Source organism: Ictalurus furcatus, chromosome 12, assembly GCF_023375685.1.
Source record: "Ictalurus furcatus strain D&B chromosome 12, Billie_1.0, whole genome shotgun sequence".
Taxonomy (NCBI): Eukaryota; Metazoa; Chordata; class Actinopteri; order Siluriformes; family Ictaluridae; genus Ictalurus; species Ictalurus furcatus.
In genome coordinates this window covers 18,629,801-18,657,394 of record NC_071266.1, presented here as the reverse complement: position 1 = coordinate 18,657,394, position 27,594 = coordinate 18,629,801, and the positions used below count along the sequence as shown (strand labels likewise).

At 39.1% G+C, this 27,594-nt stretch overlaps 2 protein-coding genes across 3 annotated transcripts in view; one reads left to right on the top strand and one right to left on the bottom strand.

Annotated features, from left to right (window-relative positions):
* LOC128615658 (thyroid hormone receptor beta) overlaps positions 1-4,887 on the top strand; it is a 125,371-nt gene extending 120,484 nt beyond the window's left edge. For both annotated transcript variants that reach the window (XM_053637884.1, XM_053637885.1), the window contains one exon: positions 107-4,887. In XM_053637884.1, the coding sequence (XP_053493859.1) occupies positions 107-348 (242 nt within the window). In that variant the 3' untranslated portion in view covers positions 349-4,887. The remainder of the gene's footprint in view (positions 1-106) is intronic.
* A 4,947-nt stretch (positions 4,888-9,834) lies between these two features.
* nr1d2b (nuclear receptor subfamily 1, group D, member 2b) lies at positions 9,835-26,864 on the bottom strand. Its single transcript, XM_053637883.1, has 8 exons — positions 26,379-26,864; positions 22,564-22,788; positions 22,126-22,214; positions 17,653-17,797; positions 14,507-15,183; positions 14,178-14,363; positions 13,644-13,854; positions 9,835-12,028 (listed from the first exon to the last, which is right to left on the bottom strand). The coding sequence occupies exons 1-8, from the start codon at positions 26,395-26,397 to the stop codon at positions 11,832-11,834; spliced, it is 1,749 nt and encodes a 582-aa protein (XP_053493858.1). The 5' UTR covers positions 26,398-26,864; the 3' UTR covers positions 9,835-11,831.
* Positions 26,865-27,594: the final 730 nt, after the last annotated feature.

The following is a 27,594-nucleotide window of genomic DNA, read 5'->3' as shown; positions in this document are numbered from 1 at the left end:
AAGGGTGCCAACAATTCTGGAGCAAACCATACAAGCAAATGCTAATGTTTCCGCATCCTGCTGGATTCCATATCTTCAGATTGTTAACGTTCTATGTCCTTTGCAGATCGTCCGGGACTGACGAGCGCGGACCGGATCGAGCGCTGCCAGGAGGAGTTTCTGCTGGCCTTTGAGCACTATGTCAACTATCGCAAGCACAAGGTGGCGCACTTCTGGCCCAAGCTGCTGATGAAGGTGACAGACCTGCGCATGATCGGTGCGTGCCACGCCAGCCGCTTCCTGCACATGAAGGTGGAGTGTCCCACCGAGCTGTTTCCTCCCCTCTTCCTTGAGGTGTTTGAGGACTGACCAAACCCGCCCATCATGTGACCCCACACGCCAGTGGCTCTTAACCACACCCAGCCCTCTTCGGACACGTTCGATGAACTCCATTTTCTCACTACTGAGTGCTGCTGCATTCCACAGATTTAAAAGTAGCTCTCGGCCCTCATTTCTAGACTGAGCATTCCTTTTATGATGCGGGTACATGTGAATAGCATTTTTTTTTCTTTCTCTCTCTCTCTCTCTCTCTTTCTCTCCGTCTTGTACATTGTTGTTCTCAGTTACTCTAGGTGTATTTTTGTTGTACAGTTTGCTGGGTGAGTATATCTACTAGTTGCTGGCGTTGGCTCATCATGCACTCGGTTGTGTGATCTATGCATTTGTATCATGCAACATTCCACATCTAGTAGAAGTCAGATCTGTGTCCCACTTGGGGAAAGATATAAAAAAAAAATAATAATCCTGGCACACAAGAAGAACCTCTGCTCTTTAAGATTTTCACACTACCTGCATAATTTCATTGGTTTACAGGTTTACACACACAAAGATGAGTTCTCACGCACTGTTCACAAAACATCAGAACACAGAAAGGATGTAAGGTACTGAGGTAATGAGCGTAATTTCCCACAAAACGACGACAGATCAAAGCATGCAGGAGCTTATCTAGACGCCAAAATCTGCTTTCATTGAAGATTGCCACTGTTTAGGTGCCAAAAAAAATGAGGATTACTACAACGTGTGTTCCTGAAGGCGTGTTTTTCCCCGTTCCATGCCCATCCAACTTCAGATCCTTCACTCTGCCGGACCGTCTGTGACTCTTACCTCGTAGGAACTCTTACCCGTTTTATATATTTTCATAAGTTAGACAAAGGTGATGCCTCCGCTCGGACTTGTTGGTGCTATGAGTTTGTCTATTTATACCTCTTTTCAGTCAGCCTCAGAATTTGGATGATTCTCTCTCTCTCTCACACACACACACACACACACACACACACACACACACACACACACACACACACACACATAGCAGTGAGCAGTGAGCATGAACGGCCCACTGCTTCGTATCACAACGTGACCTCAACGTGAGGTATAGAGGATATGTCGAGGAGACACTTTCGGTTTGTCTTTTTTGTTATGTTCTTGTTTTTTCCCTACGTGACATGACATCATATTGTACTGCGAAACATTTTTCACATCACATACCTCTACCGTTCATTAGGAAATAATGATAAATGGTCATTTTGTATAAAAAAAAAAAAAAAACAACTGCAACAATTTGCCTCAAGCTTGAGTTTCTCTGTTAAAAGTGATGCCTTTCGTAAGCAATCGATTTGCTCCAGTGTTTCGTGCTTATTTATGACTACACACACATATTCACTCACACACACTCACACACTCACACACTCACATGTATGTGCACACAATGCACAGACTCAGAGGAAATGCAAAGACAATCAGGATGCGAGGTGAGGGATAGAGAAAAAGGTGCAACAGGGATGTTCAGTTGGTATTCAATGAATAGTTCAGTCAGAAATACTAGTTCTGCTAACAGTGAATACACTCGATTGGCCACCTGCTAGCATTATGCAAATGACATCATGCTAATGGGTTGTGACCATTCACCGTTACCATGCTAACATGATTGTATGAACACTTCCGTTAAGGTCATGTATTAAACTCTCATGCTCCACATAGTACTGTACTACATAAGTGTGTCAAAACAGAATGGCAACAAAGGTGGCCTATTATTTTGTACTCGCTATGAAGTATGGTAGTATGTGGTTTGAGACAGAGCCAAATGTCATCCCAGGTTGCAGATCCACCCGTCTGGATGTACTGAGAGAGCTGTCCAGTTTCAGTTACAGTTAAGAGGTGAAGATGCATTATTTTACAGTATAAAAAGTTGTATATTTTCTGCAGATATTTTTACAATTTGCATATAATGATAAATTTCCCCATTTCACCAACAGTGAAATAAAGTTCTATTCTCAGAAGCCTAACAAAATCTCTTACTGTCGAGAAGTTGGTTAAATATGTTAGACAGAGTTATTTGTGAATTCTTTCCAGTGTTACTTCTCACCATTCCAGTTAGCATCAGAAGGCAACTCATCCCGAATGAATGCTCCAGTATAGAGGTGTGTATTGGGACTGGGTTCCCACAGGGCCCAACAAAAAAAAAAAGTCATAGGCAGTCTGATATGAAGCTCACAGGACAAATAAAGGTCACGTCCTTTAACATGGAAGGGTTTTTTAAATCACGCATTCATTCATCCATCTTTCTGTAACTAAAAGTCTTTATTCTGGTCATTGTCATGGAGGTTATACAAATGTTTAAACTTGTTTATATTTTGGTGGGGAAAAAATCAATACTAAAAATATCATGCAGTGGGTGGGATTGATCCAAATTTCTGCAGGAAAACATGGGATTGGTCAAACTTTCTTCAGAAGGGGCCAGGATTGGTCAAAACTTCTTTGGGAGTGGGTTCGATTGGTCAAACTTTCTGCAGGAGCAGGTGGGATTAATCAAACTTTCTGCAGGAACAAGTGGGATTGCGCAATTTCTGCTAGTGCAAGTGGGAACAGGCGGGATTGGTCAAACTTTCTGCAGGAGCAGGTGGGATTAGTCATAGTGCAAGAGCAGGTGGGATTGGTTAAACATTCTGTGGGAGTGGGTAGGATTGGTCAGAATTCATTTGGGTTGGGATTAACAACGGTCCCACGCACACCTCTACCCCAATAATCCCAAGCACTTTATAGTAAAATACAGCACTTACAGTTGCAATCAAAACTATTCCACCCCCATTGCAAATCAGGTTTATTGTCAAAATTTACAGACTTTTCAGCTGTTTTCAATGAACAAATCAAACAAAAGCAACTGAAATAGTTCAACACAATGAATGCTTCATGTAGTTTCCCCAAATTCAACTGAAAATGCAACTTATAATGACTTCTCCAGTTTCAAAATGATCAACCCCTCCATGGCAATCATCTTTAGTATTTAGTAGAGCACCCTTTTGCTGCTATGACCTGCTGCACACAAGATGCTTAGCCAGACACCAGCTTCTGGCAGCGTTCCTGAGGAATCTTAGCCCATTCCTCATGAGCAATGGCCTCCAGTTCAGTAATATTCTTGGGTTTGCATGATGCAACCGCCTTCTTCAAATCCAACCAGAGATTTTCTATGGGGTTCAAGTCAGGTGACTGATGACCCTGTAAAATCTTCCAGGACTTCTTCTGAATCCAAGCCTTGGTGGAATTTGAGGTATGCTTGGGATCATTGTCCTGTTGGAAGGTCCAATGACGCCCAAGCTTCAGCTTCCTCACAGACGGCATGATGTTTTCTCCTAGGATTTCCTGATACTTCAATGAATCCATCTTGCCTTCCACACGCTGCAGGTTTCCTGTGCCAGATGATGCAAAGCAGCCCCAGAGCATCACTGAGCCACAACCATGCTTGACTGTGGACGGAGTGTTCTTTCTTCATTCTTCACAATCCCAAAACTTCTGTGGTTTATTTATATGATTTTGAGGCGACTTTTCTTGTGCTTTTGGGGCAGTAGTGGTGTACGTCTTGGAGTTCTGGCATGGAAACCTTTTTCATTTAGTACGCGTCTGCCTTACTGTGATCACTGAAACCTCAGTGCCTGTTGCCACCAAGTCTCGCTGCAGGTCTTTTGCAGTCACTTGAGGGTTTTTCACAACCTGCCTTCTCAGAAATCAGGTTGCAGCGTATATTTTGTGCCCCTAGCCAGTTCAGATATTTCATATGTTCCAGCTCAAGCACATCTGGTGCAATTAATGAAGCCCATGAAGGATTCATTGTGTTGAACTATTTCAGTTGCTTTTGTTTGATTTGTTCATTGCAAACAGCTGAACGGCTGTAAATTTTGACAATAAATCTGATTTGCAATGGGGGTTGAATAACTTTGATTGCAACCGTACCTCCCTCATCAACTGTCTAAACTAAATTCAGGACAGGTATCTTTAGGAAAATCTCAGATAATGCACTCTGTTTATCCTTATTGTTTAGGTAACAAATTGTATTTGATGATATGTAGATTGCGGGGTGTACACTGAGGCTGGGTTAAAAGGTGAATGAGCTAACTGTGGATTCAATTTAATGGAGTGCTAAGCTAAGCTAAGCAATGTAACCTAAATGAGGGTCCGGTGTGATCCTTGGTATTTTTTGTTTTCTAAATTGTCTGTTAGCTCACAAACCCATAGACCTATAGCTTCATGGTAAATCCTCCTGTCCTACTGTGAACATGAGTGAGAAAAAGAAAAAGAAAAAGAAAAAAAAAAGGTGAGTGTAAATGTAATTTAATGTGTTGCACAAGGCACAAGACAGTGAAGCTTGGAATTAAAGTTAAATTTAGCAGGTTTAAGCCATGTTGCAGTTTGGGTACCCTGGAAGAAAAGTTGCAATAAAGAACACAATCCTGTATCTGGTGACTGATGGTGAATGTAAAAATAACAGCGAAAGAACTGATGATGAATGAGACCGATGATGATGGTAATGTTTGTATTTAAAATAAACTGGCTCTGGGAATAAAGATGTTTGAGAAATGCTTGGAAGATGTGTTGTGTTTGTATAGACCTGGCTGCCTACTTACAGGTCATCCATCTCAATGACATTTAGCAGTCTAAAGAATCTCCACAAGAGGACACTATTGGGACTACAAGCAAGAAAACATGTATAAGAGTTTTGACATTTGACATTTTGACTTCTTGTTGCTGATGCAACATCTGAGGCCTTTTATTGTACAGTGTTTATAGCAAACACTGCTGAATAATTTGTAAGTAGTCCATATTTCCTGTATCGATATTTGTGCTTAAACAATAAATCGCCTTTCATTGGTACTAAGGAGCCCAAACTTGTTATAACATGACGATGCCCCTATATACAAGTCAAGGTCCATGAACACATGGTTTTCTAAGGTTGGTGTGGAAGAACTTGAGTGTCCTGCACCGAGCCCTGACCTCAACCCCTCTGAACACCTTTGGGATGAACTGGAACAACGACTGCACCCTAAACCTCCTCATCTAACATCAGTGTCTGATCTCACTAATGATCTTGTGGCTGAATGATCACAAATCCCCACAGCCACACTCCAAAATCTAGTGGAAAGCATTCCTAGGGACATTCAACAATCATATATGTTATGTTTGTGACTGGTCAGGTGTCAGGTGTAAATTTAAAGTATGTAATTTCATGAAGGGGAGCCAGATTCTTCAGAGCAAAGCCACTGAATATTTTGTATGTTGAAGTCTCCTCTGGCATAAATAGTTTAATATAATCAAGATATTTCTGACAAAGCAGTCCAACCCACAGGTTCTTTCCTAAACCAATATTCTGTTTGTTTTCCCTCTTATCCATATCTGGTTAATACTTTAATCGTGAATGTAAAATCATGTAAATTATGAGGAATAAATCCAAAATAATGTAGCAAGACATCTAACAAGTGTGATCCAACACGTGTAATATCATTTTAAAATGTTGTGTTTATATTTGTAAATATATATATATTTATTTTCATTTTATTTTTTTTAATAACAATAAAAAATAAAATAAAAACCTTCAAAACAATTAAACATTTTTATGACTAACCAATAACACTCACTACTTTTCATTCGTTTTTACTCAAGACTCTGGAGTCCTTTTTGTTTGTGTGCTTTTTTTTTTTTTTTTTTTTCCTGTGGATAGACTGGAGTGGCTGACCTCATTTCACACAAACAGCTGGTTTGTTAACACTGTTTCTACACTGCTGCCATCTTATGGGTACACATGGCAATTGCAGGTTTCTGTAATGCTGTGTTTCCATTGCAGTGCTCAGAAACTTGCAGATTACACTGGCCATCCCAGAAAAGGTAGTTTATTCTTCAAGTTGAATTTTGAAGAACAGGCACTAGTCAGTCATGAAGTCATGTTGAACAATAAAGAGATTCTTGTGTGGGGCTAGGGAATGGTGGGTGATCTAGGCCTGACCCACAAAAATGAGGTTTGTATAGAACCCACGGCCCATTTTTATGAGCCGTATTTGGGTGGCCTAGCTGGAGACAAAAGCCAGGGCATTACTAAACCCTTATGACGCTTGCATGGACATGTTGGCTAGGAACACAAACAATGATAATTAAATCTACTCTAATTCAATCCATACCTAATATTTGCACACAGTTCCAGCACTAATGGTCAAGTAGAAATCAGGATTGCCAGATTGACTTGACTATTCAAGCAAATCATGGTTTAAAACGTTCTCATTCGACAACAAACCATTTCTAACACACAATTTCTATCAGTAATGCAGTGTTTAATGACCCAGCATGGAAACTCCAACCTCCGGAAACTGCAAAGCAAACAAACAGTCAGAGGCCACCTTATTATAAATACCTGTACATTCCTGCAATTATTCAATCAATCAGCCAATCATGTGGCAGCAGCAGAATGCATAAAATCCCGCTTCAGTTAACGTGTATATCAAACATCAGAACTGGGAAAACACCTTGTTGTTCAGCGAGTTAACAGGAGAATGGCCAGACCAGGAATGAGGTCAAGGACCAACTAAAAGTAAGTCAAATAGGGAATAACCAAACTGATTTTGGAAAGGGGTAAAGTCAATCTTATAGATTTCACTGAACTAGTCTCAGAGGATTGTAAATGGGGCAGCTTCCAGCAATCCTGCTGTTCTGAGAGTCTGACTCAGATTACTGTGCTCTCGGAAAGCTCTGGGCTGCCATCTGCCACCAGCTTCCACAAAAGATCAGTGCTCCTGCCTTGCAATCTATTTGACTTTGCTGCATAGAAATGGTAGTAAAACAAAATTCAGGTTTTAAGATTTTTTTTTTTTTTTTTTTAACTATCTACTTTAATTTTAGAAAATATCTGTGGTTTATTTTTTGCAACCGTAGCTGTACAGCCATTTTAATCGAAACAGAAACTTTTTTGGTTCAGTCTAATGAAAACTGCTAATCAAGCAATGGGATGAAAAGAGTGATGCCCTTAATTAGAAATAAGAGCCACTCAGCTTTGCTATAAGGTATCCTAACCCCTACACATATTGTTCAAGGTTTCACCCATGATACTGAGTGCTTGTTTTTGAATTTTGCAGTATCTGCAATTCTTAGATCAAAATGCTGCACAGTTTACCAGACTCTTAAGTGATGGTCTAGATTCAAAATTCTGCTGAAAGCAAACACTGCCTTTAAATCAGGTTATTCCAGAGTACACAGTGCTGCCAGGGCCAAGACTACTTACAGGCAGCAGAATGATGATCACTTCAAGAATACAGACACGTGACACTTATGGCAAGGATTTATTTACAGATAACAAACAGAAAGATGCCTCACCAACCAGCATGGATGCCTCACTTTCCAACAAACCTAACAGCTTCTTTGCTTGCTTAGAACAACATGGAAACACCAACAAAATGCCCACCTCAGATAAATGACCAAATACTCACAGTATGTCTCCAATCAGTGCAGCAATCGCCACTGCTTTAGTACTTCAGCAAATGGTCCAACATTTGGTGTTGCGTTAGTAGTTCAGAAAACGGTCCAGCATATGACCCTGGGTTAGGACTTTGGGGAAACAGTCCAGCAGTCAGCGACTCATTAGTCCTTCAGCAAGCAGTCCAGCAGTCAGTGCTGCATTAGGTTTTCAACAAACAGTGCAGCACTTGACGCTGTATAATCTGTCGTCAAATATTCCAGCAGTCAGTGCTGCATAATTCCAGTAAAGTATATTATACAGTCAGCACTGCATATTAAAGAAAACATATTCAGACTCACCAGTGATGACATTTAACAGGACACCTTGCGTAATAACTACATTAACTTGCTGCTATTATCATCCTAACACTTACACTTTCACAACTGTTACTGGCAAACCTGAACTGCCTTGACTAACCCATTTAAATCTCCATCCAGCCATCCATCTTCTATACCACTTTATCCTTTTCAGGGTCATGGGGAAACCTGGAGCCTATCCCAGGGAGCATCAGGCACAAGGCAGGGTACACCCTGGACAGGGTGCCAATCCATCACAGGGCCCCATTTAAATCTTTTATCTTTTATTTTACCATAGCATGGATTAATGTCCAAAGTGTCCATAGTGTGTGAATGTGTATGTGATTGCGCATTGCGATGGATTGGCACCCCATCCAGGGTGTACCCCGCCTTTGCCCGATGCTCCCTGAGATGTGCTCCGGGTTCCCCACGACAATGTAGGATAAGAAGTATAGAAAATGGATGGATAGCATGGATGCTGATTGATCAGAAGGTGTGCATTATTTTCATATAACAACACAGGTAGTTCTGGCTATAACATGAGCAATAGGTTAATATTAATGCGCTCGTTCGAATACGTTGTTTCTATAGTAACAGCTCATACACATGGACCTATACAGCGGACATTCCACATTATCTAAAACCAGATCCAGATTATAATAGGGCCTGAGTTTGGAGGGGGCCTGGTTGGCTGTCGTTTGTGTCAGTTTCATGATTGACAAGTGAGAAAGCAGGAATACGAACAAAGAACCATGTTGTGTCTGTATACTTACATTCATCTGCACCTATTAAAATCAACACCTACAGTGTATCTGCTGCACCTGATACAAGTCAGACCCTCATCTAAAAACCAAATTATTATTCTGGATGGGGGAATGGTGAAATATATTAAATAAAATCCCTCCGTGTGATCCGACCTGCACAGTTCAGCTGAGGAGTGAGTGGATGCCACACATCAGTAGGTGCAGTGATGGCACCAATTTATTTTTGTTTTTTTAAATCATTCAGTGCATGAGCACAAATTATAACCAATTTTACCCTAAAATCAAATCAAATAGCAGAACATGATAAAAACCTTTTTCCTATAAATGTCATATTATAGGCCTACTGTAGTTTCAGAGCCTAGATTGCTGTTTTTAAGTGGTAGAATAGATAATAATAATAATTAGAAAACGAATAGCTTTATTTTATGCCCTTCAAGGGCTCACAAAAAAGCTGATGTGGCCCAGCTTTAAATGCACTTTTACAATCAATACTTGCGATGCTGTAAATATAAACATTGTAAACAGTTTTGCTCAGAATTCTGTTTGATAGACCTCATTTTCACCTGTGTTACAAATCGCTGTGGTATAAGCAACAACAGATTGAGCTTTTATACGAAAACAACCCAGTTCGGCGGGTAGTGGCACTCCACTTGCACCTCATGCCGCATCACACACCCCTGGAGTGTATTCTTTTCATACAACAGCATGGTCTGGAATGTCATTCCTTACTTAACGTACGTACACCATTGTATATAGTGCTAGCCCAACGTATTGTGGACTAGATTATGCTTGGTAATCAGATTCTGCCAGCGCCCCATGTGCAGTATTGGCATGTGCTGAGAGTGACAGCAGTGATCCCGCTAAGCTTGCTGGGACGATGGGCATTTCAGAAATGGGTTATCGTTGTACAGCTACAGCCCAAATGCTGTGGGCAAAAACTTATGAATGAGGTGAACACACCAGAAGGAAGAGTTTTTATTTATAGTTTTTATTTTATATGTAATATATATTATTTGTATATATTTATATATCTTACACATATAAATCTAGGTATTTTGCAACATTTTCACAAATAAAAACCATTACAGACCAGCTATTGGCAATCCAGTGCTGACAGATGTTCAAGATGGCTACTGAGAGGAAGCTTAAATGCAGTCAGTACCTTAGGACACAAACTACAAGGACATTTAAATGTAATCAACACTACTATGGCTGAAAACTACATCGTCACAGCCACCGATATTCTCTTCACTGCAAATACAATCAAGTGTCAAAAACACTACAATCATTATGAGGTAAGTTTGATATTTCAGTCAAACCAAAAATCAGATTCAAATATATTTCAGCTTACACAGTCTCATCCCTCTTGAAGTGAAAGCACAAGTCAGAAATGTAAAGATGTGCTCAAGTTACCTTGTTTGTCTCCTGTGATTGCTCCAAGCTCCCTCTCGGTCTGTCTTGTGATATGCTTGTGTGTTGCACAACTGACGCACTGAAAACTGAGCCAAGAATAACTCTACAAAAGATTTGCACTGAACATTGTTGACCAGAAAAAAAAGAAAAAGAAAAAGAAGATAACAAAAGTGAAATACAGGCAGGTGACAAATTAAAGGAAAAAACAACCTACTGTAAAGTGCCTTTGGTGCTGGGCCGCTACAAGCTGCCAGAATTACAATTGTTCAAGTCTCTGGAACTGTACTAGAAGGATGAACAATAGGAATTGGTGTTTTGGTGGTGGGGGAAATGTTTCATTATAGGATTAAGGTGATCAGTCAGAAACTTTGTACTGATTGGAAATGATACCTCCTTCCTAATGGACAAGTGGACCCAAACCATGCAGCCAAAATGTCCCAATAGCATAATAGAGCCACCAGTTTTTCCTTTAATTTGTCATCCATCTGTCCAGAATGGAAGTCACTACTCAAATAAGAAAGAAAACATCAGCCAGGACTAACGTCTCACTCTAGTTTTCATACCTAACCCCTAATTTTTAACATTGATAAATCCTGCCCGTATATATACAAACCGATAGTGTCAACCATCAGGGAGTGTTTGACTTAAAAGGGTTTTCAGAATGTTTTGATTGGGTCCCATCGATAAATCACTGGACAGTGCATGCAGGCGACTAACTTATCAAGTTTCTAAAACCCTGTAATGTAGAAACACTGCCAGAGCGTTTTTATTATTCAATTCTACCAAATATAGTCCTATCGTTCACAAAATATATATACACAGCTGCACCATTATGCTAAACTAAAAATGAGCGTCATTTTACTCAGCTAGGAAAAAAAAAATACATATATATGTTAAACATTCTTATCACTTTCGGCACGTAAAAACAGCGACGCTGCACCATTTTACCACCTATTATAATAAAAAGCTTTAATTTAGCAGCTTCTTCCACATTCATCTTATCTCTGGTACTAGCTTTCTTTTACTTGTGTTTAGCGTAACAGAGGCTATATGGAAATATCCTGCCATTACCATACTTCAAAAAAAATATTATAGGTTTATGTTAGGCACCAACTACTTAAGTGAAAGAAATATTCTCCTATGGTACCTACATCCATCATCGTACACAGCATCGCAGTATGTAGACAGCAGCATCTCTCGAACCATCAAAAGACCAAACCATGAACAGTAAACATGGGTCACATATTGCACAGACAGTTAAACAGTTTAAGTCTAAAATGAAATTCGAGAAGGTGCCTCTGAAAGAGGACTGCATACGCGCACATAGTCTCTCCCAGGAATCACAGCCCCTCTGTATTCTGTTTACCCACAAGATAAAGTGTCACAACTTACACCTTTACAGTACACGGAGCTCAATTTGTTGCTCCCTTCCACCTCTAGATCAAGCCTCCAATTTGGGGGGGGGGGTGTCAGATTTGATAAAAAGTACAGAATCTGGAGGTTCTGGTGGTGAAAAGGACTGCACAGTTACAGGAGGAGAAGAACTGCTTTTCATGGCTGGACCTTGAAGGCCAGGAGCTGCTCTGAGTGCATGTTGTTGAGCGAGCGTAACTCGGGCAGTTTGAGAAGCAGCTTGGTAAAGATGGCGCTCTCGTTCGGGTGGCTCTGCGTGATGAGGCTGCGCAAGCCGCGGATCAGTGACTCCTGTAGCGCTTCTACTGACTTTGCGTTCTCCAATCCTGAACGGTCTGAGGAAACACCGGCGTGTTGGGGTCAGTTTCTTAATTCTTTGCAAGTAATAATACTGCATCTTGAATACAGCCAAATTCAACTAATACTCCTGTTTATTACATCATAAGTTTATTAAGCCTATTTTAAATATTTGTAAAATATGGAAGTATACTATTAGCACTTCATTTTGCTTATTTTATGTGCTCATTTCTAGAAAGAGGAAAACGTATCTGCCTAAAGGAGTAAAACAGCTTTAAGCCAGAATTATTAAATGTATCTAGAAAAATATCATTAACGATGTTCTCTTTGTTATATTATAATCTCATAATGTGAAATATTAGCTATCCTTACTTGCATCATTTTTGCAGTGTACATACTATAACCTTTTCTCTCATTTTTTTGCTGCTTTTATTTTCTCCAGTTGTATTCACCGTCTTAACCGTGTATTGCATTTATTTCTGTTTTAAAGTGACATTTATTTATTTCCTGGTGGGCTGGAATGCAGTACAGTTAGGTGATTTCCATGCTTAAAAACACCTACCAAACCTGATAACTAGTGAGATCAATTAGGTATGAGGTTACTAGGGGTTTTTTTGTTTGTTGTTTGTTTGTTTATTGTTGATCTAGCTGTGTAGAGAAACTGTACCTTGTCTTAAAAACACTGACACCATCTTACAGCGTCACGTGTCATGTTAGAGCTTTACATTTCGTAAACGAACAATATTTACTGAATTAATTTATATTAATAAACCGTGGATTTTTCATTAAGAAACCATAAGCAAGGCTTAACAAAAGTTGCACATTTATTCGCTGACATTTGTTTGAATGTTAACAAAAACACACCTGCACTGTAAATACTGTAAATGATGATAATATACTCAACTCTGGTCTCCAGGTATAAATATTGTAATTTGCTTTTCAGCCTCAATTCTTAGTTTGACCAGTTACTAACTGCAAACATGCTCATTAGGGTGTTCTTTCATGTCGGCAGTTGTGGCTTAGGTTTGATGTATAAACAGGATAAATGCTGGTTTATGCGGATGTTGATTATATGGCTTATTTGCTTTGCTCTTTTAAAAAAGGACATTTGTTAACATTATTTATGACATATTAATACAGAAGTGTACGGTTTGCTAATGTGTTAAATAATGTGAGTTAAGGGAAACTTATGTAACTGTTATGTATTTTAATGTTATGTAAAATATTACCCTTATGCAATATAATTATTTAAACATAGAGTATGCTGTGTAAACAAAATGAATAATTCCCATTGTGCTTTCATAGATATTTTTGGAATGGGAAGTAAGTAAGAAAATCATGTGATATTTACAGTTTACGTTGTGTTCAGTTCAGTGTGAAAAAGCAGCTGTACAAAAACATTCATTTGTAGAGGGGTGGGCAGGGTGTAGTATTTATTACTATTAGTTTACTAGTTTTATACTTATTTTCTACTTAAGTTTTGATTTGTTGATCACTACTCGGACTGTAACGGATCTTTATACGGTGCTGCTGTAAAAATGCCATTTTCCTAATAGGCTGAATGACGTGTGTGTGTGTGTGTATAGATGCAGGCGTGTATTATCTGTTGACCAGACTGCGAGAGGAAATGACAAAAGAGGATGTAAATAGTACCTGCAGAGACGAGTACAACAGCAGTGAAGAGGCTCATCTCCTCCTCACTGAGGTTCAGAGCACGCAGCTTCTCGCTGAAATCCAGCATAGAGTTAAGCAGGTCACCAGCACCCATAGAGCACAGCGTCTCCACACTGTACTTCTTCCCACTCAGGAAAGTCACAGTGCGTTCCTTCACGTCAAACAATGATGCAAAACGTACCACCAGCACCTGCCCCGGGAATACAAACATCACATTTTTATGCATAATATAACTCACACGCACACACAGTGCCCTCCACTAATATTGGTACCCTTGGCAAATATGAGTAAAGAAGGCTGTGAAAAATTGTCTTTATTGTTTAAACTTTTGATCTTTTATTTAAGAAATTCACAAAAATACTATCATGGCTATCAAACAATTGCAAACACAATACAGGTTTATTACAAAATATATGTCTTTGTTGGCCTTCTTTTGCTCCTATTTATCTCAGAGCATATATTAGGTAGTAAATGAAAACTAGTTAAATAAAGAATTAAGTTCATTAAACATACCTCAAAAGTACCCGCTTTGAGAAGACTAATCTGGTCGTGCTGCGACAGCTCCCTGAATCCGGGGATGCGTTTGGCAAACTCCACCACCTCCCTTACAGCCGGAGTGAAGCTCATGGAGAACTCCTCCCAGATAGCGTGGCCTGATTTATGTGGGTCCACATAAGGAGAAGTGTTCATGGGACACACCTGGTACAGGAAGCAAGTGTCAAATGCAAGTTAGTTTACTAACTAGCTGAGTAACGTAAATCTTATCCTAATAACTGTACAGTATATTTTTGAAAAATTAACTACCGTTCCTACATTTGCTTTACGAAGTCAGATGTACTCACTAGATGCATCCTGTTGCCTCCACTCCATGCTGGACCAGCATAACTCCCATTGGCTCGGGTTCCGTTGGAGTTGTGTGCCCGGAGCGTCTGGCCGATAACAGAGGCAGAACATGGGTGACTCGGGTCAGCATTGGCGAGCAGCTGGACATGGCAATGACCGCTGGAGGCACTGTTGCTCACTCTGACAGGGCACCGGCTGAGAGAATGATCTCCCTGTGGTGATTCACGAGGATCCTGAGGAGTGCAGTGTAAATGTGGTTGCTGGAGCGTTACTGTAGTGATGTTGTTATGATGATTCCAGACCTCTTGTGTGTCCTCCATGACGCGTTCAGCTTCGTGACCTGGCCTCGTCCCCGTACCAACGACCTCTTCTTCTCCACTGTCTGTAGCACTGGAGGAGTCAGAGCTTGGGCTTGTGTCCATTGGGAGCGAAGGCTCAGGATCGTTGCTCAACTCAGATTGGCTGCTTTGAGGGGAAGACGCAGGGGAGAAAGTAGGAGGAGCATGGGGTGCAGCCCCAGATGGGAGCTTTGCTGGACAAGGCCGAGTCTGGCTGCTGGAACCTTGAGGACTGCTGCCATGCAGCTGGCTGTTGTTCATCATGTTGTTCATGGCGCTCTGCATCTCTAGCAGCATGCGCTGTTTCTCTCGCTTCGGGATTCGTCCGAAACGCACGGCTGGGGAGCACATAAAAAGGTACGTTGTAGTTTACTGTACTACACACCATCATCCTGAGTATACGATCATGCTAGAACAATACTGCAACCGTTTGAAAAGTATGACATGTTTGAAACGGGTCTCTCTTAGCAAGCTTCCTATGTACGTAGCGTCCTGGGAAAACTCTTCACACAGGCAAATTCTGACATTTTCCTCTGTATACAGTTCTGAAAATACTAAGCTTGGAAACTGACATATATTAGAATATATTGGATTTCTAAATTAATTAATACATTTCTATTAAATAAAATCCCCTTTTCTGTGGTGTATTTAATCAATTTACATTTTAGTATGTTTGTATGGTCATGTTTTTTTTTTCTTTGTTTTGAGCTTGCTTGAGCTAAGGCCTAATTTACATAAAATCAGACAGCCGGTACGCCATTACTAACAGAATCGATTAGGCTTACGTCCGTTTGTTACATTTGTGACGTTCACCGTGTGAGAAAAATCACACTTCACTAGCAAACTTTCAGACATCTGACTGTTTTTACCGCCGTTTGTGTTAGATCGTGATTGACACGAGGAAAACAGCCTAAGCGAGATTTAAAAATGAACTCAAAACATTCTGTTCATATGATTCACCTTTACGTCCTTTGGTTACACCCCGTCATTAACAATTTCTTAAAGAAGAGGTGTCAAAAGTATGTTATATGCAGAAAACAGGAACTTTTTTTTGCAGGAATTCAATCACAGTTACATCTGGTGGGTTTTCCAGGCTGCCACACAAATATGCTGGAGCTGGAATTATAAGTTTTTTTTAAAAAAAATCTATATATCAGGGATAAAAACAGGGTGCCACTGACATCACAACTGGGTTCACAATCAAACTCATAACCTATTGGTGCGCAGATCGATCTTAACTACCAATTTCACAGCCAGATTTAATATGTTCCCAGAGGTGAGTTTAGCTAGACAAGGTAGAGAATATATTCCCAAATCTCACTTGGGTCTCCTGATAGTTTCAGACTATCAGATCTCTTCACTGTTTCTCCTTAACCCTTGTCCTTCAGCATGGGAGATACTGTCATGAATCCCCCATCTCAGCATGTGGTGTGGTTCAAAGCGCTACAAATCATGTGCTTGTGTCTCAACATGTGCATTTTGCTTTGATTTTGAAACGTCTTTGCACCCATCCTGTGATTTGGGGTATATTCCCTGATTTGATTGTGCCCACCTGCTCCTTATTCAGCTCTTGATTACTTTATCTATTTAAACCCTCTTGTGTCCTTTTCTAGTTGTGTCTGAGTCTCATCAGACTCCTTAAATCCAAGCCTTGCCTTCAATTTCCATGTGTAGCACTTCCTGGCCTTGACTTTTTTTTATTATTATTCATTTTATTTTTTTAGGTTTTCTCAGTTTTGAGTATGGATATGCACGGTATGATGTTTATCTGCCTAATCTCTAATAAACACCACTCTAATTACACGCTTGCACCCTGCCTTTACTTATCGGACATTACAGATACAAAACATTCCGTGAAAACTTGCAGGTTCTCGGAGTTCCTTCCACTCCTACATTTCCACGATCACACCTTACACCACAATCAACTACATCAACTGAACACACAGGCCTCTTTTACTCTGTAAGGCAGAACGGCTGTGACCAAGAAAAGAAAAACCACACCGCTGGAATTCCTACACGAGCAAAGTTAAGCCCAAATGCTTTTAAAACATGATCAACAAGTCTATTTTTTGGCATGGTTAGCTACTCAGCATGCCAAAACCATGCAGATGACATGACATTAATACTTTCTCCTTCAGTGCAGCTTAAAAATGTAGACAACTGCTTCAGTTAACATTTGGAGCAATGGTAAACTTCAAGGGCCATACACAGCGTTCTTAAATAACCATTTTCGTATTTACCATGGATCAGTACACTCCAGTCATTAAGCCATTTAGATAGGTACTGCCTTAAGAGGATGCTTATATAATGATGATTTGTGATAATCACCTTACAAGAAAAATCTGACTAAAGTACAACAGGCTATTTTTAGCTTAACGGCAGTCAGGTAAACAACTATAATAATAATAATAATAATAATAATAATCATTATTATTATTATTATTATTATTATTATTATTATATGACTAAACAGCAATTAGATGAAAATGTGATCTGTAAACATGAAGTGTTCAATTATAATATCAAGTGGCATTAACTAATAAAAGGTTATTATTATCTGGCGCTCACACTGCTACTATAAAGTTATAGTATGCACAGTCACCTGCATATAGTGCGACAATTTAGGCCTGGTTTACACAAACGCAGGGAAATATGAAAAGCATCTCCATCAGCATGGAGAAGTGAAATGCAACACCTGTAGCCCTACAGTGGAAAAGAGGCTAAAAAAAGTCCAGGAGGGTAGAACTGGACCTGGTCCAACTGCTCCTATAAAAGTATCATTTATACCATAAACCGAGTGCGCTCACCATCTCTAGACATGCCGACTAGCAGACACTTCTTAAAGCGACACTGCTGGCATCGATTCCTGTTGATGCGCATGATGGGACAGTTCTCGTTCTTAAGGCACTTCTTATACTGGATGTTCTGTTGGATACTCCTCCGGAAGAAACCCTGGTTAAAAGCAAGGCAGAAAAGAGAGGAAATGAGCAAAATCAGCCATTGACATATAAGGAGGTCTTCAGGGTGACTGTAACCACAAAGGCAGTAATGAATGCAGGGCCATCAAGACAGCGAGAGAAACCGGTGTAGAGCAAAAACAGCAGACTTTTGGCATAATAAGAAGTCAGAAACTATTTTGACAGAAACCTGCATCTGCTGGGGTTAGGAATGCTGTGAGAAGCAGGTTGATCTTTTGAGTTGTGGACAGGCTTCAGTTTGACAGTTTAGAGAAGTCTAGTAAACTATTTTTACTGTCAAATAAGACAATGCTCTTACTGCAAGTAAATATTCAAAGTACTTGCTATTAGAGGCCGACCGATTGATCGGTTTTGCGGATTAATCGGTGCCGATAATCCGCAAATATCAGCGATATTTCCTGGAACTATCAGTTATAGGCAAAAATCCACACTGATAGTTTTTCCCGGTTGTGGGAGCAGTTGAGAAGGGTCTGCTGTCATTATACAGTACAAGAGCGGCCTCTAGAGGCGAAATAAAAACCATCACTGACCAATTTTGTTGTGTTATTTGATGTGGTTTTTTAAATTCATTTTGGATGCCTCTATTTTTATTTGTTATTTGGAATGTTGCATTTTGGTTCAGTTTGGATGTATATCTTTTATTTACTTTAATATTTATTAATAGTTCATATATATTAATTTCATTTAAAAAAGTACAGTAAATTTATGGTACCACCAGTATGGTTTATTTTTGTAAAAAAGTTCAGCAATATTTTACTTTGAGTGTTGTTTTCATTCAGTATCAATTTTAAAAACTATCTGTTGATTAATTAATTAACTTAAGTTACCAGTATCTGTAAAATCCACTCAACCTCTAACCTTTTTATGCAATGAGTTTATAAAAGTGGAAGATGTTCGCTTTAAAAGCAGGAATGCATCAACAGCTTTTACTTGACCTAGTGAGTTTATTAGCTTGAAAAGTTATTAGGATGTACAAAATTGTTTGTACAAATTCATAGTGCCCTTTTAACTTTACAAAGCAAAACAGCATTTTCTTTTTTTTTTTATTTATTTAGTTAAAATATGCGTTTCACAATTCTAAGAAGCATTGTTGTTTATTCTATGACTGACCAAAAATGGCTGGGTGATGCCAAACGCTTCTTTCCAAGTCTCAGGTGTAAATTCTTTAATAGTCACAGGTATGAGAATAATTTGTTTAGTAAGTAAGGGGAAAAAAAATCATCACATACACTTCCAGCAATGTGATATGTAAGGAATAAAACCTGATAGGGCGTGCTCTTAATCAACAACAAAAAAAATAAATAATCAACAGCGGGGTGATGTGATGCTTTGCTGTTATCACCCCAAAGTTGACGGTTTTCCAACAACAGCGAGTCCTGGAGTGTTTTGTTTTTCTGTCACACCACAGCAATTTGCAGACAATTAAAAAGTTTATTTATTAAAGAATAAAAAGGTTGTAGCTTTTATTCATTTATAGGTGCATTAAACAAGTTAGTTCCTGCTATTAACCTGTCCACTTACATCAGAACAGCTATAAAAAATAATAATAATAATTTGTTCCCACACTTTCACTTGAAGTTATTAAGACATGGGCTCCACACAGTCACAGAGAAACCACAAAGCACAAAGCCCCCAATCCTTAAACTTTCCCATCTTGCTGACACTGGAGACTCCCTCCATATACGTCAACCAAATACCACGAAATATCAATGATTGTTGTATTATAAAAATGGTTTATTGAGCACCCTCCACACAAATTTTAGGATGGATTGATAGAAACTGCTTAAATCTGGTATCACACCATTAAATAGCACGTCACACCGTATGAGTCAAAAAGAGAATGAAGTGCCAAAAGCCACTGATAGAATGAAGTGTTTAAGAAGATGGCGGTTATGCATATGTAAAAGCCACACAATAGCGTATCATATGAATTGGTCCATGTAACGTCTAAAGAAGCCTGGATTGCAAAGTGCTGTTCAATGAACAAAGTTACAGGAGACAGACATAAAGGAATACGAGAGACTGTTAAACGGTAATGAAAAGGGAGAGGACGGAAAGAGTACGAGGAAGACGTTGTTCAAGGAAGCAAAAAAAAAATAAAAATCATGAAATGCAATTCAGGCTACACCGGTCCACAAAGGTCCACAATGTCATTAATCCTTGGTTTGAGCCTAATTTTTTTTTCTGGATTGTTCGGCTACAGGGAACACTTCATGTGATTTCGACAAATTTCTTCTTGGGCTGGGAATAACTTTATTGATTTATAAGCTGACCAATTTTAAACCGAATTTTATTTCGCCTGTTGTTCTGAATGCTTGAGCTTATTGTTATACAACATTCATTCATTCACACTCACACCAGTGTAGTGTATATTTCAGTCACTTACAGTTTTTTTTTTGCTTTTTTTCCCCTCTTGTAAACACTAAAAGTACAAGGTAAATAAATGCATCAACAAATAATTCATGACATTTATATTCAGTCTATTCTTTTGCAACATTGTCACAGTGGTGTTCACAACTGATCAGTGCAGTATGAACATTTTTCCTTTATGGTTGATCCATTTTACAAGCATAAAGAAAGAGTCGTCAAATGTCTGTGTGTTCTGGTAGTTTAGAAAAATGTGTTTAAGCAATTAAGAAAGAATTGTCTGGTTTTAAACTGAGGGACGGAATTTTGTTGATTATTTGGCAGTTTTTCTGTTGAGTCCATGTGCTGTTCTAGACAGGATAAAAGGAGGGAGAGGAATGACAGGGAGATGAAGAGATTGGAAAACACAGAGCTGGAGAAAGTAGGCTGTATAGGACATTCAGGTGTCAGCCAGTTTCAAATATTAAAACTGTGCAAGAATTATCAAACACTCAGCGATGGATGGTCTACTGTTATAACGTCATCATGTGCTGCTTCCTGATATGGAAAATGATGTAGATGCAGAAAATATGAAATTATTAAACGTTATATAAAGATTCTTTCCTTTCTTTTATATAGATAGATAGATCCACAAATATTTGGACAGTGACACTATTGTCATAATCTTGGCTCTGTACACCACTACAATGGATCTGAAATGAAACAACTGAGATGCAATTGAACTGCAGACTTTCAGCTTTAATTCAAGGGTTGAACAAAAAGATCATACGAAACGTTAAGGAATTGCAACCATTTTTATACACAGTTCCCTTATTTCTGGGGCCCAAATATAATTGGACAGATTAACAATCATAAATAAAATGTTCAGTTTTAATACTTTGTTGAGAATCCTTTGCAGGCAATGACTGCTTGAAGTCTGGAACCCATGGACATCACCAAACGCTGGGTTTCCTCCTTTGTGATGCTATGCCAGACCTTTACTGCAGCCGTCTTCAGTTGTTGTATGTTCGTGGGTCTTTCTGCCTTAAGTTTTGTCTTCAGCAAGTGAAATGCATGCACGATCGGATTGAGATCACTGACTTGGCCATAGCAGAATATTCCACTTCTTCGCTTTAAAAAACTCCTGGGTTTTTAGGTCATGTTTTGGGTCATTGTCCATCTGTAAAGTGAAGCGCCGTCCAATTAGCTTCACTGAATTTGGCTGATTCTGAGCAGACAATACATTCCTATAAACTTCAGAATTTATCCGGCTGCTTCTATCTTCTGTCACATCATCAATAAACACTAATTCCCAGTGCCATTGGAAGCCACGCATGCCCATGCCATCACACTGATGATGAGGTGGTATGCTTCGGATCATGAGCCATTCCAAGCCTTCTCCATACTTTATTCTTCCCAACATTCTGGTACAGGTTGATCTTAGTTTCATCTGTCCAAAGGATGCTTTTCCAGAACTGGGCTGGCTTTTTTTTTTTCCAAACGCAAATGTCATACCTGGAATAAACTCCAGGCCTTTTACCTGCTTAATTGATGAAGAAATAAGGAAGGAATAGTCCACACCTGTCCATGAAACAGCTTTTGAATCAAATGTCCAATTACTTTTGGTCCCTTGAAAAAGAGGGGGCTACATATTAAAGAGCTGTAATTCCGACACCCTTCCTCCAATGTGGATGTGAATACATTTAAATTAAAGATGAGAGACTGCACTTTAATCCCATTTTCATTATTTAACTGCAACTTGAATATGTTTTGGTAAACAGCCAAAATAACAAAACTTGTGTCCGTGTCCAAATATATATGGACCTAACTGTATACAAGAAAGGATTTTCATAGGCAATATATCATTTGAGAATTGATTCATCATATAATTTGCACACAAATAAATGTAACCAAATGTCAACCTTAGGACCTGTGGTCGGAAATATCGCATCTCACCTTGCAGCCTTCGCAGGCATGAACACCGTAATGAAATCCTGAAGCCACGTCTCCGCACACTTTACACAACAACACCAGGCCACTGATCTCTGCAAGAGCATCGAATTATGAGTCATAGAGCACCCAGCTGCAATAATGCATGAAGTGCTGATTTTCACAATGAATTAATACATTCAACTGCTAACACAAGCTATCCTGAGAGTGTTAATTGTGGTCATCTCTTAATAACCAAAACCTGATGTATAGTTCTTGGAAGTGGACCCTACTCTGGGTGCAAATGTATGGATTTAAGTCTCATTGTCTCAGTAATACTTATTCTATCGTATTATACTTACTTACACTCAGAAGGCAATGACTGAGAAAAGAAACGAGAGGTAATTTATTACATGTTAATAAAAAACAGCTTTTTAAAAATGAACATTTAGTAGGGGTACTCACTGGTGATCCCAGATTTGGCGGTAGATGGCGAGCGTGTCTTGGTCGTGCTGTGACTCTGAGGCTGGGAGAAGTTGGCCGCGTCGACCTGCTGTCCATTGTGGCGGCTGGAAAAGGACGCACTAGGTGAAGAGGATGAAAAGTGGTAGCTGCTGTTGGAGCTGTCGCTGTGGCACGACTCGGGGCTGGAGGCCGAACTCGATGAGCTGATGTAGGCTATAACACCCCCTGATGGAGAATCACATTGGTGAGGGGTGAAGGGAGATCTTTCGAAACTGAAGTGTGCTCAGTTGTGCTTCTGAATTAAACTTTGAATAGACAACTGGGGCTGTGTGTGTGGCGATCATTCGGTTTTCATTTTCAAATGAAAAAGGAAAAACAAAGTAACGGTTTATTTTATTTTATTTTTGTTTTTCTTGGCACACAGTAAAATAGGAAATAAATGCTTTTTTTTCCCCAAACCCTATTTTAAAAATGTAATATTGACTCATGACTAATTGTTGTTGTTTTGTTTTTTTTAATCGCACAGTCTTGAAATCAAATACTCGTGAACCCAAATATGAAAAATTTGCATTGCAGGACATCTCAGCGTGAACAAAGTCGACCTGGAAATAACAAGTAAGCTATACTACAATCTAGTCTCTGGTTAAAATGAGATGTGCACTCTGGAACCTTATTCTGGTTTTATAAAAGATGTAATAAATGGGATCAACGAATTAAAACTGCAGCACCTTGAAAATCCTGCTGATTTATTTCAGCCACCTTGTTATCCTCCTTTACTGTCAACCTCTAGCTATTTTTAAAAAGCACACAGTGACACATATTAGCCGTACATCAGGCACTGTCTAACCTACCCTTCTTGTTACCAAGTAATCTGGGTCTTTTAAGATCGTTCTTTTATTTTAGCCCTAAAATGAATCTGAAATGGTGGGAAAACAACAAAGAAGAAATATGATAGCTATTATGTACAGGTGCATCTCAAAAAATTTTAAGATCATGGAAAAGTTTTTTTTCCTTACCCCAATTTAATTAAAATATTGATACTTTCATATATTTTAGTTTCATTACACATAAAATGAAATATTTCAAGCCTTTCTTTGTTTTAATATTTGATTATTACAGCTTACAGCTCATGCAAATCAAAAATCCAATATCTCAAAATATTCAAATAAATAATTTAAATAATAAATAATACAGAAATTTCAACCTGAGAAGAGCTCTAATCAGATAATTAAGTCAAAACACCTGCAAAGGTTTCTGAGCCTTTAATCTCTAGTTCAGTACACACAACCACAATCATGGGGAAGATGAAAGTTAATTTTTCATTTCATTTGGAAATCAAGGTCCCAGAGTCTGGAGGAAGAGAGGAGAGGCACAGAATGCAAGGTGCTTGAAGTCCAGTGTGAAGTTTCCACAGTCAGTGATGATTTGAGGTGCCATGTCATCTGCTGGTGTTGGTCCACTGTGTTTTCTCAAGTCGAGAGTTAATGCAGCATCTACCAAGAGATTTTAGAGAACTTCATGCTTCCATCTGCTGACAAGCTTTATGGAGATGCCGATTTCCTTTTCCAGCAGGACTTGGCACCTGCCCACAGTGCCAAAACTACTAGTAACTGGTTTGCTGAGCATGGTATTACTGTGCTTGATTGGCCAGACAACTCGCCTGACCTGAACCCCATAGAGAATCCATGAGAGACACCAGACCCAACAATTCAGACGAGCTGAAGGCCACTATCAAAGTAACCTGGGCTTCCATAACAAACACCTCAGCAGTGCCACAGGCTGATTGCCTCCATGCCACGCCGCACTGATGCAGAAATTCGTGCAAAAGGATTAAAGCCCCGAAATTAACATACTTTTCAGAAGGTTGATATTTCTGTATTATAAATTCTTTATTCTAATATTTTGAGATAATGGATTTTTTATTTGCATGAGCTGTAAGCCGTAATCATCAAAGAATAAAACAAAAAAGGCTTAAAATATTTCACTTTATGTGCAATGAATCTAGAATATCTGAAAGTTCCACTTTTTTAATTAAACTACAGACAAAAATGAATTTTTCCATGATATTCTAATTTTTTGAGGAGATGCACCTGTACTATTTTCTACTTTAAAACCAAAAACAGAACTTTTTTTGCAACTGGTGCAATGTCTTTAAGGATAAAGGAATTCAATTCTTAAAAACAATTGATTAGTACTAAATATAATAAATACAACTCAACCATGCATAGAACTCTCTACTGAACATGCAAAGCAAATATAATAATAACTTCCATCAATCTGTATTGTAAGTTTATTAGAAACATGTCTACACTAATAAATGCATCAGACAGATATAACGCTTGCTGTTAAGTTATGTAAAAAGCAATGGTTCTCAAAATGAGGTCTGTGAAACAGATTTTTTTTTTTTTAATGCTACAGCTGTGGAAATTACAACCTATTATCAAAGTTATTATATTTATTGCTTTTTTCCCTGTGGAAAAATCAGGAATTAAAAAGTTCTGGCACTAACAAGTAGCCAAAATATTATTGTACATCTGTACTGAGGAGATCTATGGGATCTATTTTACAGTTAAACAGGTCCCTGGTTGCAAAACATTTAAGAAGCCCTGGTTAAATGATTGTATCGTGCTAGTATATTGTAACACCCCATACATACAGTACAAAAATACGCAAGTAAAAAAAAACAAAAAACAACAACATGTACTCACTTCTCAGGAAGAAAATACTCAATTAGACTTATATATGTGTGTGTGTGTTATTTATTTCTCATCTGGTTTAACCTGAATTCTGCCTCCATGGTCTGTGGTTAGAAATCTCCATTACATAATTGCCCTTTCAGAAGGGTGCAGCTGAACACACAATTATCACAACTCAAAAGCCCACAAGAAACAGTCGATCAAGTCCATTCTAATCAGAAAGGTTTGCTTCAATGGTAAAAGTCTGAAATGTGGATAAAAAGGCATACTTTCATGTAAAGGATTCAACAGATTTTCCCAGAAGAAATTCAAAGTCTAGTATAATTATTGCACATTAACATTTAATAGTTCATCCGACAATATCGTAGCTACTTGAAAATGTTTCTAAATGAGTCTTTTGTGTATATTAAAATGAAATGCTACATTTTCACATACACAATGGCTGCATTGTTGAAGCCATTATTTAGTATTTCTGGATGCTCAACATCCAAAAAAAGAAAGACATTGTTATAAGAACAAAACTTTACACCGTCAAAAAGTTAGAAATGACCCAAATGCATAAACTAAGTGTGGGAGAGAGAGAGAGAGGGAGAGAGAGTAGACAAAGTGGTGTTGAACACGCTTCAGAAGTAGGCCACCTCTCAGACAGACTGTATTCGCCTCACGTGTATCCGCAGCTCAGAGCCGCACCACCTCGCCGTGCAAAATTATGCAATGCCTACGTCACGGCGCGCTTGGACCAATCAGAGAGCACGCACGGGTAGCGTAAACACACTTGCACATGGCTAGGACGAACTGTCCATGTGAATTGAGCAACTGCAATGCCGTCCAAGGCAGATATCTTGTGCTGTAACAAGAGCCAGCGTTGACACGGTTAACCCAGTTAGCTTTTTACGGTCGAAAACGAGAAAGTAGACACACAAACAACGAAACAGTGGCGAGATATCACTGTTATCTTTGTGTTTACTCCTGTGCTATTAATAAGCATTAATGCATGTTTTGAATTCGCTGTAATGGCAACAGTAGCTGGATCACTGAACAGGAAGTGACCAAATAATAAAGTAACAATTACACTCCATACTTTTTATTTATTTATTTGTTTGTTTGTTTTTATCTTACCAGCCTTTGTTGATTCCATGTCTTCTGACAGCACAAAGCTGTTTCTCTCCTGGATTTCTTTCGTGTTGAAAACTTTCAGGTCGCTCTTCTATTTGTATGGAATGAAAATGTCACCTGGTTTTAAACGCCGAACATTTTTTTTTGTCGTCTCTGAAATGAATAAACAAATAAACGAGCAAACTAGATGTCCCAGGATTAAACGTCTGACTATTCAGATTTGTTCCATCTGTTGAAGCTCCAGAGTATTAAACAGCTCCTCGACACAAATGCTGAATGATTCAAAACGCCTCGCTAGACTTCTTCGTGAACGCTGCACGACTCGATCGTTTTATCTTCCAGTTTAAAAAAAAACAATAAAATTCAAATAAACATGAATGGTCCACAGATGAGGGATTCGCTGCACTAACAGGTCGACTCTGTAGCGCTGTGCTGACTCTTGTGTTTCGAGTAAAAGTGCTCATTGCGGCCCATGTGACCCAGTTCACCGGCTCCTCCTTCATCGCGCTTTTGCATTGGTGTCAATGTAACCCACTGACACACTTTCACCGCGCAAAGTAATGCACCATTCTCAGTGTACACTCTAGGGCTCCTCAACGTGAGATCACTTACAAGCGCGCGCGCACACACACACTCACACACACAGAGTGCGAGATAAGAAAATTAGAACATGCATATAGGACATGGCAGTGTGACCTGAGATGATTTAACATAACCCATAAAAGTTTAAATCCCCTGTAGAGTAAATGCTGATCACTGAATGAGGAAATGAGTAAGCTTAGAGCACATTTGGGACTACACAAGAACTACACAAAGTTTGTACACCTAGTGTGCTTAAAAATACAAATCTGCATGCAAGTGTAGTACTACAATTCTGTATACATGAACATTACTGTCACATTCAAGCTATTTCTATCAAATAATTTGAATATTATGCCCTGTAGCTCAGTGGTTCTCGTCCTATTTTTCACCTGTGGATGCCTAGCATATTCTGACTGATCCTCACAAAACCTTCCACATAATATGCATATACACCCATCGATCAGCCATAACGTTAAACCACCTGGCTAATATTGTGTACGTCACACTTGTGCCTTCAAAACAACTCTGACCCTTCAAGGTATGGACTCCATAAGACCTCTGAAGGTTGTATGTGGTATCTGGTGCCAAGACGTTAGCAGCAGATCAGTTAAATCCTGTAAGTTGTGAGGTGGGGCCT